The 14,508-nt window shown below is 52.8% G+C and overlaps 1 protein-coding gene across 2 annotated transcripts; it reads right to left on the bottom strand.

Annotated features, from left to right (window-relative positions):
- Nucleotides 1–9,347: 9,347 nt before the first annotated feature.
- LOC119093413 (ATP-dependent RNA helicase vasa) lies at nt 9,348–13,233 on the bottom strand. Of its 2 annotated transcripts, XM_037216367.1 has the most exons (6): nt 13,193–13,233; nt 12,842–12,909; nt 12,250–12,369; nt 11,701–11,834; nt 10,956–11,136; nt 9,348–10,518 (listed from the first exon to the last, which is right to left on the bottom strand). In XM_037216367.1, exons 5-6 carry the CDS (start codon nt 11,101–11,103, stop codon nt 10,235–10,237), a joined length of 432 nt encoding a protein of 143 aa, XP_037072262.1. In that variant the 5' UTR covers nt 11,104–11,136; nt 11,701–11,834; nt 12,250–12,369; nt 12,842–12,909; nt 13,193–13,233; the 3' UTR covers nt 9,348–10,234. The 2 variants fall into 2 exon arrangements, with proteins under 2 accessions (XP_037072262.1, XP_037072263.1); XM_037216368.1 differs by lacking the exon at nt 12,842–12,909 and having other exon boundaries at nt 13,193–13,229.
- Between the last annotated feature and the right edge of the window lie 1,275 nt (nt 13,234–14,508).

Below are 14,508 nucleotides of genomic sequence, written 5' to 3'. Positions count from 1 at the left end.
TCGCTTGCAAATTAAACCACCCTTCTATTTTCATTGGTTCGTTAAATATGGCCTTGGAACATTTTACTAGCCGACAGACGGCTGTTTTCAATCTGAACATACATCCAATTTGCACGCCTGCTGGATTTCATATTGGCCTTCATATGGGTCGAAAAAAACGTCCGGTTATGAAATGGACCGTTTTTCGCATCAAAGTGGCTGCGGCCATACTTGCCATCACATGCATGTTGACAACAACGCTACTGAATGCTTGTTCCACCACTGTGTATCGTCTGCACCGGCAATCTGCTTTTAAACGGAGCGGCTCTAAGTAACAAAGCCAGGGAAATTTGCGGCCATGAAGAATGCCGTATGTTTCCAGCAACGCACTAATGTTTTGCTATATATCATTCGACACGCAATCACATGGCGAGCACGATGGTATAACTTAATACATTAACGCATGTACAGTTTTCAAGTTATTTCGAAAAAAACTTTCTCGAACGGCGCTCGATGCTTACTTTGCAATTGCTGCACCTGCTGTTCGCCTGCACAGAAACACTTGCCACTGCACATACACACTAATTTGACCATGCCATTTCAGTCACAAAATGAAAAATCGCGTTTGGAAAATTTTCATTTTTTCAACAATTTGGTCCCCCAAAAATTTCGGCCGGAACCCGGTGAGCAAAGATGTTGTCAATTAGTGGTAACATGGTCCTACATCGTTTGCAAGTTAAGGCGCCCTTCGATTCTCATTGGTTCGTTAGATATGAGTTTGGAACATTTTACTAGCCCAAAAACGGCTGTTTTCAATCTAAACATGCATCCAATTTGTACGCGTGCTGGATTTCATATTGGCCCTCATATGGGTCGAAAAAACGTCGTTTTTTTTTAAATGGGCCGTTTTTCGCATCAAAGTGGCCGCGGCCAGATTTGCCATCACTTGCATGTTGACAACACCACTGAATGCTTGTGCTACCACTGTGTATCGTCTGCACCGGCAATCTGCTTTCAAACGGAGCGGCTCTCAGAAACAAAACCATGGATGTTTGCGGCCATCAAGAATGCTATATGTTTCTAGCAACGCGCTAATGTTTTCCTAGATATCATTGGACGTGCAATCGCACAGCGAACACGATGGTGTAACTTGAAACATTAACGCACGTATAGTTTTGATGAAGTTCCAAAAAAATCTGTAAAACAGCGCTTGATGCTGATTTTGCAATTGCTGCACAAGCTGTTTGCCTGGACAGAAACACTTGCCACTGCACTTACACACTAATTGGACCATGGCCTTTCATTCAGAAATGAAGAAATCGCGTTTCGAAAATTTTCATATTTTGACAAAATGGCCCTCCCAAAATTTGTGGTCCGCACCCGGTGAGCAAAAATGTTGTCAAGAAGGTGTATGAGGGGGTTACATCGTTTGCAAGTTAAAGCACCGTTCGATTTTCATTGGTTCGTTAGATATGAGTCTGGAACATTTTACTATCCCATGAACGGCTGTTTTCAATCTGATCATGCATCCAATTTGTACGTGTGCTGGATTTGATATTGGCCCTCATCTGGGTCGAGGAAACCTCTGTTTCTGAACAATGGGCCGTTTTCTGCATCCAAGTGGCCGCGGCCAGATTTGCCATCACTTGCATGTTGACAACAACACCACTGAATGCTTGTTCCACCACTGTGCATCGTCTGCACCGGCAATCTGCTTTCAAACGGAGCGGCTCTCAGAAACAAAACCATGAAAATTTGCGGCCATCAAGAATGCTACAGGTTTCGAGCAACGCACTAATGTTTTGCTATATATTATTCGACGTGCAATCGCACGGGAAACACGATGGTATAACTTAAAACATTTACGCACGTATAGTTTTGAAGTTATTTGCACAAAACGCTATTAAACGGCGCTCGATGCGTATTTTGCAATTGCTGCAAAGGCTGCTTGCCTGCACAGAATCACTTGCCACTGCACTTACACAGTAATTGGACCATGCTCTTTCATTCAGAAATTAAAAAATTGCGCTTGGAAAATTTTCATTGTTTTCGACAGAATCGCCCCCCCAAAAAAAAATTTTTGGTCGGCACCCGGTGAGCAAAAATGTTGTCAACAAGTGGTAGCATCGACTTACATCGTTTGGAAGTTGAAGCACCCTTCGATTCTCATTGGTTCGTTAGATATCAGTTTAGAACATTTTACTAGCCGAAAAACGGCTGTTTTCAATCTGAACATGCATCTAGTTTGTACGCCTGCTGAATGTCGTATAGGCCCTCATCTGGGTCGAAGAAACGTCCGTTTCTGAAATGGGCCGTTTTTCGCATCAAAGTGGCCGCTGCTGGCTTTGCCATCACTTGCATGTTGACAACAACGCTACTGAATGCTTGTTCCACCACTGTGTATGTCTGCACCGGCAATCTGCTTTCATACCGTGTGGCTCTCAGAAACAAAACCATGGAAGTTTGCGACCATCAAGAACGTTATTTGTTTCCAGCAACGCGCTAATATTTTACGATATGTCAGTCGACGCGCATTCGCACGTAAGTACGATGGTGTAACTTAAAACATTAATGCACGGATTGTTTTGAAGTTAGTTCAAAAAAAACTCTCAAACGGCGCTCGATGTCGATTTTGCAATTGCTGCAAGAACCGTTTGCATGCACAGAAACACAGATGTCGCGGCCACTTTGATGCGAAAAACGGCCCATTTCAGAAACGGACTTTTTTCGACCCACATAAGAGCCAATGTGAATTTCAGCATGCGTACAAGTCGCATGCATGTTCAGATTGAAAACAGCCGTTTTTCGGGTCGCAAAATGTATTAAACTCATATCTAACGAACCAATGAATATCGAAGGGTGCTTTAACTTCTAATTTAATCTAACGATGCTTTAACTTGCACGTGATATAAACCGATGTTTCCACTTGTTGACAACATTTTTGAAACCAGAGTGGTGACTGAAAGCTTATTTGGGGCGCCATTTGTCGCAAAAGAACGAAAATTATCAAAACGCGATTCTTTCCGTTCTGAATGCAAGGGCATGTTCCATATGGCGTGTAAGTTCGGCGGCAAATGTTTCTGTGCGTGCAAGCAGTTCTTGCAGCAATTGCAAAATGAACATCGAGCGCCGTTGGGAGTTTTTTATTTAGCTTCAAAATCATGCGTGCGTTAATGTTTTAAGTTATACCATCGTATTGGCCGTACGATTTCGCGTCGAATACCATATAGTAAAACATTAGATCGTTGCTGGCAGCATTTAGCGTTCTTGATGCACGCAAATTCCCATGGTTTTGTTTCTGAGAGCCGCTCCGTTTGATAGCAGATTGCCGGTGCAGACGATACACAGTTGTGCAACAAGCATTCAGTGGCGTTGTTGGCAACATGCAAGTGATCACAAATCTTTCCGCGGCCACTTTGACTCGAAAAACGGCCCATTTGAGAAACGGACGTTTTTTCGGTCCATATGAGGGCCAGTATGAAATCCAGCACGCGTACAAACCGGATGCATGTTCAGATTGAAAACAGCCGTTTTTCGGATAGTAAAATGTTCCAAACTCATATCTTACGAACCAATGAAAATTGAAGCGTGCTTTAACTTGCAAACGATGTAAACCGATGTTGCGACTTGTTGACAGCATTTTTGATCACCGGGTTCTGACCAAAAATTATTTTTGTGGGCCATTTTGCCGAAAATTGGACATTTTCCAAACGCGATATTTTTTCTGAAGGAAAGGGTATGTTCTATTTAGTTTGTGGGTGCAGCGGCCAGTGTTTCTGATCGCCACTGAATGCTTGTTCGACCAATGTGAATCGTCTGCACCGGCAATCTGCTTTTAAATGGAGCGGCTCTCAGAAACAAAACTATGGAAAAAAAACTAAAAACTAAAAAAAAACTATTTGCGTGCATCAAGTACGCTATCCGTTTCCAGCAACGCACTAATGTTTTACTATATGTCATTCGACGCGCAATCGCACGGCGAACACGATGGCATAGCTTAAAACATTAACCCAGGTATAGTTTTGAAGTTATTTAAAAAGATCTCTCTCAAACGGCGCTCGATGTTGATTTTGCAATTGCTGCAGGAGCTGTTTGCATGCACAGAAACACTTGCCGCTGCACTTACACACTGAATGGACGATGCCCTTTTATTCAAATGTGAAAAAATCGCGTTTGGAAGCTTTTCTTTTTTTCTCGACAAAATGGCCTCCTCCAAAAAATTCGACGTGTCGCGTACTTGTTCCTTTGAGTGAAAAAGTTCCGTCACGTTCCGGCACCGCTTCATGCAGCGTGCAGCGCGGCGGCCAGGCGGCCATGCTCTTCGGCCTCATGGCCACCAACGAGGTTGGATAGCACACGCCAGCGCACGCGCGGAAACCGAAGAGAAGGAGGGGGGGGGGGGGGGGGTACACGGCGGCGTATGGGCTTGACTGTACCTGCCTGTGAGATGTTCAGGTGTCATGCCGTATATTTCGATTCTGCCGTGTTTTTTGAGGATTATATTTTGCGTTGACCACATTGTTACCCTGCAGACCCGTCTGGCTTTATTAATGTGTCGGGTTCCCATGTGATAACCACACTATTGTGTGCGGGGTGCGTGTCGTTTTTACGACGCATGTCACCGCTTTATTATCATACGTTGCAATCTGTCTCGCCAGTCTTGGACAGTGAGACCGCTGCGCAGCAATACGCTGTCGTGCAAGTCTGTCCGGTGATCCACTCCGGCTTGTGACGGCCGGGGGTGCACGCGTGCGTCGGACCGGTGCCCGTCTGACGGTCGCTCCCGCCAGCAGCTCCTGTACGACGTGGTCGTGCCGGACAACCTGATCCGACTAAGCACCAAAGAGAATGAGCAGGGCACAGCGCTCATGCGGGTCCGGCGGCCGGGCATGACGTCCGAACTGCAGCGGCCGGCGCCAGGTCCTGCCGTCTCCGCCCTCCCACACCGACCACCGTGTGATGTGGCCGAGCGTTGTGAGCGCCGTCTGTGGCGCGCGGGTGGCCGGCGCCGGCTGGCCTGACGGCGTCGGCGTCCCCCGGCAGAGTATGAGGGAGTACCGGGGCGACGCGGCGGCTGCAGACCGGGGCGGCATGGCGCTGGGCTGCTCGTCGGGCGGCAAGCGCCGCGTCGGCCAGCGCTCCATGTCCAGGCTGGTGCTGCTGGCTAGGCGCGAGAGCCAGGACACCGAGCTACTGATGGCCGGCGGCGACCGGCCCGACAGGTGAGCGGGCCACGGGCAGGGCTCATGCACGGGTCAGGTCAGCGGGGCAGGGGAGGACGGAGGTCAGGTTGGCGGAGAGAGACAGGAGCAGCGGCGGGCGGAGGTCAGGCCGAGGCAGAAGCCGCGTCGCATGGGTGCAGGTAGCGAGAGCGGGACGTTGACGGCGGCGTCCACTCCTACGGTGTCGGCAGTGCGTCGGCCGCCGCCGCGCTCTGGCCCTGAAACCTCCGTGTCGAGAGGCTCGAAAGGTTACACGCCGCCGTCGCCGATGGCAGGACGCTGCCGGTGAAGCCGCTTCCCAAACGGCGACGCTCGGCCCGATATGTTGGCGTCGGTGGCCGGCCGACGCCGTGCTTACCTGCACCCTCTGCCCCCGCTGCCGACGCCAGGAAGGACACGCACAACTTCATCGAGCAGCTGCACATCGTGCCGTTCACGGTGCTGGCGCGCCTGGTGACCCCGGAGGAGATCGCCGCTTGCGGCCCGGCCGACGGCGAGGGCCCCATGGAGGTGGACGAGCAGTACATGCCGGTCAGCTCGCGGCTGGCGCAGACGGCGCGGGACAAGCTCGCCAGGTGAGGCCGCTGCTCTGGCGCCCGAGCTCTGGCAGAGTACTGCGGGCCGGCGGACTGGGCGCTGTGGCTGATGTTGTCAGCTGTCCAGGGCTGCGGAGGGGACGTGTCTGGGTCGGCTGGCGGAGGCCTGCTGTCTCCTGCTGTACTCACTGAGAGTCGAGGACGAGCCGCGTCACTCGTGTCGCATCTCACGCAGACTGCACACTCACTTATTCTGGAGTGGGCCATGCCGGGCTGTAGGGCTCCGTCAGTTGTTATGCGATAGCAATGAACAGCGGTGTAGTCTCGCAAAATGGGTTGGGGGCTGGTCAATGAAAAATAACGCATCCCCAAAAATATGCCAACAAACAGGGTTTTCCTTGGATTTTCCGACTTCTCTGCTGTCGGAGGAGGCGCCGGACGCGGCGGCCGTGCTGGAGCGGCTGCGGCCCCGAGGGTGCCCTCACCGACCGGGACGCCTCGCACGTGAAGCAGCTGATCTCGATACTGGAGGACGCCGGCGCGCTGGGCATGGAGCCGGCGCAGCTGCTGGTGCGGAGTCGTGCAGACCGGTGCAGAGTCGTGCCCGAGTCTGAGGTGTACCAGACCCCTCTCTGACCCTCGTTCCGTCTCGACTGACGGTGTGAGTTCCGTGACTGTAGTGCGCGCGCGGGCGCCGGGCCCTCTGACGCACCGCTGCGCCGGCCGGGCAGGAGGAGAGCGGCCTGGCACGGCCCGAGCTGCGGCGTCTGGTGGCGCTGATGGTGCAGCACGAGCTGCTGCTGTGCGGCGGCGTCACGCGTCTGCTGTACGTGGCGCGCTCGCTCGGCCAGCGCTGGGTGCTGCACTCGTACCACCTGACGCGCCTGCAGCAGGAGTCGGCCGCCAGCGGCCTGGCCGCCGTCGGCGGCGACCTAGCCTCTTCCAGCCGCAAGTAGGTGGCGGCTTTTGTGCTGCGGTTTGTGCCCCGTGGAGGACACAGTGGGAAGGGTGTGGTTTGTCGCGTGGGCTGTCAGGTGCTGTGAATACGCGCGGTATGGTGCCCGTTCTAGCGTTTACACGTTCTGAGGCAGCTCCGGCATGTCTCTGCCAAAGAGGCAGTGGTGGTGAGCTCGCTGGTGTCAGGCTGATAGCGCTTGAAAATTATATGTTTGGCACATACGTGCGAGAGTTGTTCAAAGTTTGTTTTTTAACTCAACTTGATTGGAATTCATGGTGTCATGTATGGCGTTAGAAAGGTGACGGGACTTGATGGGGTGAAGTGATAAAGCATGGTATAATTATCCAATCTTGCATCCACATTCGTCAAAAATGGTTTAGAACCTTCGTTATGGCAATCCCAACAATGGGATGGACACGATTGGCGGTGAATAGCGAGGTTCCCCCGCCTGTGTCCGTTCCGCTCACGAGGAGGTATGTAGGATTGCTTGTCGAGTGTGAGGATTGCTATAGAACGCGCCGCACACGCTGTTGGGGAATGCAGAAACTGTCGAGGCCAACATTGTAAGGAAACGTGATATTTGAACGCGGTTGTCAGCGTTAGCATTGAGTCCATTTTCGCTTCGCTACGTATCCAACGTTAGCGAGTGCTTACGAGTGTTTCAGCGCCATATGGCCGCCCTCTGACACCGCCCTGTCTGGGCCCAGCAGGGACATGCAGCCGGTGTTCTTCCATACGGCGCCGTGGCGACGCGTCGGCGGCTCTGTGAATCGGCGCGTGCTGGACCGGCTCTCCGACGCCGTGCTCAGCCACTGCATGACGTGGCCGGCCTGCCCGCTCGCCGCCGTCCAGAGCCACTTCCACCCCATGCTGACGGCAGTGCAGACGCGCCAACTGCTGGAGGTCCGTGCGGCCTTGCTGTCGTTCCGCGTGTCGTCTGCCTCCACCCCGACCCCCAGCTCTCAGCAGCCTGCGCAGCCTAGGCGCGGCCGGTCTTCCGTCGCTGGAGACGCGGTCGCGCAGTGTGCTACGTGTCAAGGGTGCAGCTCACGCGGTAGGCGGGGAAGACTGCCGTCTGAGCGATGTCTGTCCCCCATCCGGCGGCGCTGGGGCGCGGCCATCCGTCTCGGAGCAACCAGGCTTTCTGGCTCATGCTTACCGTGTGTTCGTCGCCCCCGACCAGGCCGTCGGGTTCATCGCCTCTTGATCTACCCGCCTTGCCACCGTCGCTGTGGCGCCGGCGCGCCCAGCTGCCTCGCGCACGACCGTGCCGCGCCATGAACCCCCTCCCCTCCTCCAGACCCTGGAAGAGGTGGGGTGCGTCGCCCTGACCGAGAACAGACAGGTGTCCCGCACCACAGTCTTCTCCAAACGCCCCGATCTCGCCTGGTTCAAAGGTGAGACCCGCGCACTGCCACGCCACGCCTTGCGGCGGGTGGAATACCGTACTCCTGGGCTCGTCGGATCTTGGTGTAGAATTTGGATGTGGCCAGCCGGGCTGGATTGTGCTGGAGGATCCTAAATAAGCCACCCGTGTTTCTTAACGCTGCCGCCTGCGTAAATGGACGCAGATGAAGCATCAGCGTCATGCCTATCGTCTCTGCCGTCGCCATTGGCGCTTAACGACGCACCCAACGACAAACTGCTGCTGAGACCGTATGAGGTCGCTTACCCCTCACCCTGGCAGGAAGGCACCCATTTTCGCCCCCCCCCCCCCCCCCTCTGCACTGCACCGCGGCCAGTTTGGCTTTCGAATCCTAATTGCAGCGAGGCGGACTCCGTCCACCTCCAGCCCTCCCCGTAACACGTGCCCGCGACGCTGACGGCCGGCCCGTCGGCAGGACCCGCGGACGACTGCAGCCCGCCCGACGGCGTGCTGGTGATGCCGGCTGCGGACGCCGCGCCCAAGTTCGACTGCTTCTTCGGCGACAAGCCCTACAGCCACGAGTTCCTAGACACCGTCAGGCTGTAGTGAGCCGGGCCCGCAGCCGCGGTGCGCTCCCGCGTCCGCGCCAGTACCGGCGCGCAGTACGTCCGTGTGAAGTCTCGTTGGCGGGCCGAGTCAGTGTGATGGTGACGATGGACAGTAGCCTTCGCGCTTTAAGTGTCAATGCTTCTGTCCCAGGTCCCGGAGACTCGAGAGACGGACCAATAAAACACGTATTTATTCGACTACGCGAGTTCAATAAACTAGAATAACTGAACGCGTGCTGTGCACGCAGCTCCGGATTGCATGGTCCGGGTCGGCTCCCGGCAGACACGTGCCGGCTGTCCCCAGACGCCACAGCGCGCCTCGAGCGGCGCCTGCCGTCCTGAGACGCGGGGGCCGGGCGCGACTCCCCCTCTGTCTCCGTCTCCCTGTCTCTGTCTGTCTCTCTCTGTCTCTGTCTGTCTCTCTCTGTCTCTGTCTGTCTCTCTCTGTCTCTGGTTCTTCTCTGTCTCTGTCTATGTCTCCTCTCTGTCTTGTCTCTGTCTATGTCTCTGTCTCTGTCTGCTGTCTCTGTCTCTGTCTCTGTCTCTGTCTCTGTCTCTGTCTCTGTCTGTCTCTGTTCTCTTGTCTCTGGTATCTGTCTCTGTCTCTGTCTCTGTCTCTCTGTCTATCTCTCTCTCTCTCTCTCTCTCTCTCTCTCTCTCTCTCCTCTCTCTCTCTCTCTCTCTCTCTCTCTCTCTCTCTCTCTCTCTGTCGACTGGTCCCGCCCCCGCCTGCTCCGCCACAGAATACGGGCACGAAGCCAAGCTTCCTCATGGAATGCCGCCAGTCACAAAATGCGGTGTGCCGTCTTCGCGCTACCGGTGCGCAACGTCGCCACCCCGGTGCTCCCACCAGGCGCGGACGCCGGTCGCCGGCTAACCGGCTAACACAACGGAAACGCTATCTACAGCCGCCACGACACGGCACGGCACGGGGCACGGTGGGGCGGCGCCGAGTCGGGCCGGCCCGGGCGCTAGTCCCAGCCCTCCCCTGCCTCCATGGTGGCCGGCTGCTGGTTGTAGCCGGCCGTCACGCCGCCCATGCAACCGGCGACGCCGCCGAACTGGGGGCGCACGGGCCAACAGTCAGTCAGATGCCGGGCGTCACCGGCCGGACGCACCGTGACCTGAGCCGATCACACCACTTCACCAGGCTGGCGAGTTCACACAAATCAACACGAGACAACACGGCTGGAGCACATCGGCGAAATCCATGCGTGAACACTCGCGTGCCCCAAACTGACAGTCAGAGCTTCCTCGTCAGGACGATACTGCAACGTAGTTTCCGTTGCAGTGTAGGAAACGTACGTTACCTTATCGGCAACGTTGCCAATTCTGGGGCATCAAATGATTTCATGGGAGTAGAATTGAAATTGGGTAGAACTTGGCTTCCGCACACAAGTCGTTTCTCTCGTCTGATCATCTAGCGGCCGCCGTTCCACTTAATAATTATCCTGGGTAAGGAGTAACTGAAATAAGCAGAGATATTGCACAATGTCGCAATGTTGCTCGCCACGAGTACCATGAATGCACCCTGTCGGTGCGTTCCTCCCGCCACCCCGCGCCAGTCACGTCCCTGCCGCACAGGCCAGACTCAACCCGCGCCGGATGTCGCGCGACGCGTACGAGCCGCCGGCAGCGCCGCCGAAGTCGGCGCTGCCGGCGTCGCGCTGCAGGAAGTCGGGCACATCCTGCTCGGCGCCGGCCAGAATCTTCACCAGGTCGGCGGCCAGCGCGCTGTCATAGAAACTGATGGCGCTGCCGGTGTTGCCCACGCGGCCGATCCGGTGCACGCAGTCGTCGATGGCCTTCGGCAGGTCGTAATTGACCACGCTGGCCACGCCCCTCATGTCTGGGGGAGGGGCGTCGGTCAGCCAGGGCTGCGCCGCGTCATGCGGATGCAGTGGGAACAGCATCCGGCATGTCGCAACAGTCTACTTAACATAACCAACAAAATAACAAACTACTACCAACGAATTCATCTCTGGTAAGCGCTGTCCTAATGCAAACTGGATCACGTTCACTGTTGGATCGGGGACTTTGCTTACCCCTGCTTACTTTCGTTCCGATCTTTTCTGACATTAACATGGATTAACTCCAAACGCAGGTACAATAATTGCTCAGGGGAGGGCACAACAGTTCGACCTCTGTTTGATGACAATCTCGACGACGCCTGATCACGACGCACGACACAACACGCCTGGCGTCCAACCACGCAGCGTTCGCTTTCGGCCACGAGCGCACGAGCCCCGCCGACAAGGACGGCCCCAGGGCGGCGGCCACACTCACCGAGGCCGCGCGAGGCCACCGACGTGGCGATCAGCGTCGACGTCTTGCTGTACGTGAAGTCAGCTAGCGCCTCCTCGCGCTCGCGCTGCAGCCGGTCGCCGTGGATGCTGGTGGTTGGGAAGCCAGCCTGACACAGGTACGACGCCATGAAGTCGGCCACCCGCTTCGCCTCCACGAACACCTAGCGGGGAGGGGCAGACGAGGTCAGACGGCGGCACGGTCACGTGGCGGCCGCGGCCTCACGGCTGAGGGTCGCCCGTGGATCCGGTCCAGGTCGCGCTCGGTGAAGCAAAAGATAACGAGCGGTGGAAACGTCACGGTTCGGCTAGGGTTTAGCTTAAGGCTTCAGCTTATGACAATCATATGCATTATTAGAGCAGGCTGACCACAAACCGCCAAGAAATTTACTGAGCCTTAATGACAAGCTGAATACCCATCACTGTCATTAACTAGCATTGGCACTGGCTTGAAATATACAGTGTTGAAGTTGTTTTGGTCTCACTTGCACGATCTTAGCTCGGCTCGTACATTACCTCACGACAGCGACGCGCGCACGCGCGAGCGACCGGATTACCACTGCCCCGCGGGTTCGGGGACGAGTCAGCTGGTGATCCGTCAACTGATCTGACGGGTCACATGACCCGGCGCCGGGAGGCCTATATCACAACAGAAATTGTTACAGTTCTGTTATCAATTTTTCTTAATAAAGAAAGGGACATGCACATTATTAGAAGACATTACTAACATCGGCGAATGAGACGTCCGTGACGTACTCGGCATAGCCAAGTGCGCAGCGTCTCCCGTGTCGCCATCGCCACCCACATTGTCGCCTCCGGCGTGCTCCCTATCGCCATCGCCACCACCAGGTCCCTCAGGTACCTGTGGTGAAATGAAGCACTGCTTAAAAACGCAAAAAGGGGAACCACAGGATAAACATGACTGAAAGCTGCGGATTTATTTTGCACTCACGACAATCATGCGGATGGCAAACGCCATTCACAGGCTCGGAATTAATTGTTGACGTCTAATTGAATTCACACGTCCAGTACGGTAGTAAGAGGTGCGGCATGTTTGGAACAACGCACATCATACTATAAAGATCTTTGAGATACGAGAAAATTTGCATAGAAAAATGGGTGATAACCTCTTCCTTATAGGATCAGGCACCATTGTTAAACAATCATAGCCAAGTGCAGTACACACAAGCAGTGCTCCTGAAGCTGTGTGCATGCTGCATGGTACAAGGCTGTGTAGTCTAAACAGCACTCTGCTGCCTAAACAAACCAATGGTTACCCTTTAGCAAGATGCAGGATGGTACGCTTGACTGTTGGTAGGCCAGCCTTTCGCATTGCACGTCACAGGATCATGTATGTGCTGCTGGATACCACCAGCTTCTTGCTTGTTGCCGATCGTCTGGAACATAACACGGTGTGAAATGGAAATTGCAATAGACTGCAGATGTGGAGTTAATACCTATAATGATGACTGCGACAACTAAGGTGGGGATTTACTGGTAACTCTGCTCTGGCTTTAGAGCATAGGAGCAAACAAGCTGCAGTAATGTTTTAGACAGCATTGTCCATACAATACTACATGCAAATGTGCAATTTCACTAAATAGACAGATTTCAGGCTGCTAGTTCCTTTAGTCATCTAGGTGTTTCATGTAGTCCTCTAAGTCCCTGTAGGTCTTATTAAGTTCCTTGTGTTTGGCATGATATGATCATTACAAGACAATGTCAATATCAATCATTATTGCAAATTTAATCATCTTTATGTCATTACTTAATGCAGTTTGTAATATCATTTTTGTAAAACAAATTCAATCTTCTTGTTCAAAAGTAAACTAATTTTCAAAATCCGACCCAAAAAGAAAACACTCTGACCAGAATTCTGATCTCTGAGATGGTGTAGACACAGGAAGCACTGGGGTGCCAGGAACACCTTCCCTGTGCTGAAAACAATTCAGGACATCAATGATCAGTATCAGAAATATTAACAATGAACAAAGCTGTCACACAATGAACAGGTTATAGGATAGCACTGTGACATGTGCGCCAAGTATCACACAAAACAATGCTTTAATTGCATCATATAAATACTGATGTCAGAAATGACTGCAGCGGTCAGGGTGTACTTTCCTACGTAACGTTAGAAAAATCATTGTACACCATTCGTCGTGTTTAAGGCATGACATATCGTAAATAATCTCAAAACAGGTAGAATCATGCTCCTACCTTCGAATTTCAATAACTTCGATGGCGGGCCCCCCGAGCGCCGCGCGCACCGCACCGCCTGGACTCCCCAGCGCCGTTTCCGCGTTGCCGTTGCGTAAATACAATATTTCTGCGTACCAAGAACTGTACAAAATGTACGGGACCAAAGTAAACCATTCGTCATGTTCAAGGCAGGACAACCATAACCTAACTGCGAACCATAAAAATATTTACTGAACATAAACCATATTTACCATAACCATATTTACCATATAAACCATATTAACTGCGAACCATACTATAAACCATAACTATAACTATAAACTATACTATATAAACCATACTATAGCTATAAACCATATTTACTGCGAACCATAAAAATGTACCGGGACAAGGTAGCAAGAATCCATGAAATTTGATCCCCGACGCCAACGGGACCATGGGTTGCAGGGGGATTGGGTGGGAAATGTAAAGCAAAATGAGAACATGGCAGCTAAATAAAAGCTCACTATATGGCACCTATATATGGCATGGAACATGGATGCCAATGACATGCTGGGTTGAAGGGGATATAGGGTGGGGAGGTTAGGTTAGTTAGGTTAGGTTAGGTTAGGTTAGGTATGTACTCGTGGTTTACATTCTTGTGCCATTTGAAAAATAAATGAAGAAAAATAGGCTGCGTTTTACCTTCTGCTCATGACGTCACTTGACACGAGTTATGGTCTTCGTTTCGTATCACTGGGGAAACTGATAATGGCAGAAAACCACCTTTCCCAGCAGGCTTCCTCAAGAAACTACTGCAAGAAGGTCCAAGTAATCCATGAACAAACCGCATTCAAGCATGTCCACACTGAGCTGCCAATGGGGCCGGAAAAAGACATGAACTCGCTCAACGTTTTCGGTTACCGGCATTATCGGTCTTTAACAAGCATTCCAAAATAGTGTCCATCGGTGCAAACAGTGGTGGACATCATTTTGACACGGTTTAGACGGCAATGGTTTCTCCTAGACTTGAAACGCGGGTTCCGTGTGTCATGGCACCCTCATCATTAGACACTGTCTGAGAATATATGTAGAGCATTAACGTTATGACAATGGATGGGAAGAATCGACTACAATATGACTATGAGCTCCCTTACTTTCTGAGGCGTTTCTCCGTCTATGATTCGGGTGTCAACGCCAGATTTTGTATTACATTTACAGCCCAACTCTTTAATTTACCTTCCGGCCGTCTGCTATAAACTCTCCAATTGCAATGCGTGGCGTTGCTTTGCTGCGTTTGGAAACGACTGCAAGGTGTTTGAAATTATTCCTGAACAAAATGCCTTTTAGGTGAG

This window comes from Pollicipes pollicipes, unplaced genomic scaffold (assembly GCF_011947565.3).
Source record: "Pollicipes pollicipes isolate AB1234 unplaced genomic scaffold, Ppol_2.1 Scaffold_4002;HRSCAF=4701_pilon_pilon_pilon, whole genome shotgun sequence".
NCBI classification, from domain to species: domain Eukaryota; kingdom Metazoa; phylum Arthropoda; class Thecostraca; order Pollicipedomorpha; family Pollicipedidae; genus Pollicipes; species Pollicipes pollicipes.
Note: the sequence above shows the minus strand (reverse complement) of the source record. Positions and strands in the feature narration are given on the sequence as shown.

What these genes read in the sequence shown, in the direction of transcription:
- LOC119093413 (XM_037216367.1), bottom strand. Translation starts at nt 11,103, where the DNA reads ATGGCGTCGTACCTGTGTCAGGCTGGCTTCCCAACCACCAGCATCCAC. An exon ending in GGTGGCCTCGCGCGGCCTCG is followed by an intron (nt 10,519 to 10,955) that starts GTGAGTGTGGCC and finishes CCCCTCCCCCAG; the next exon opens with ACATGAGGGGCGTGGCCAGC.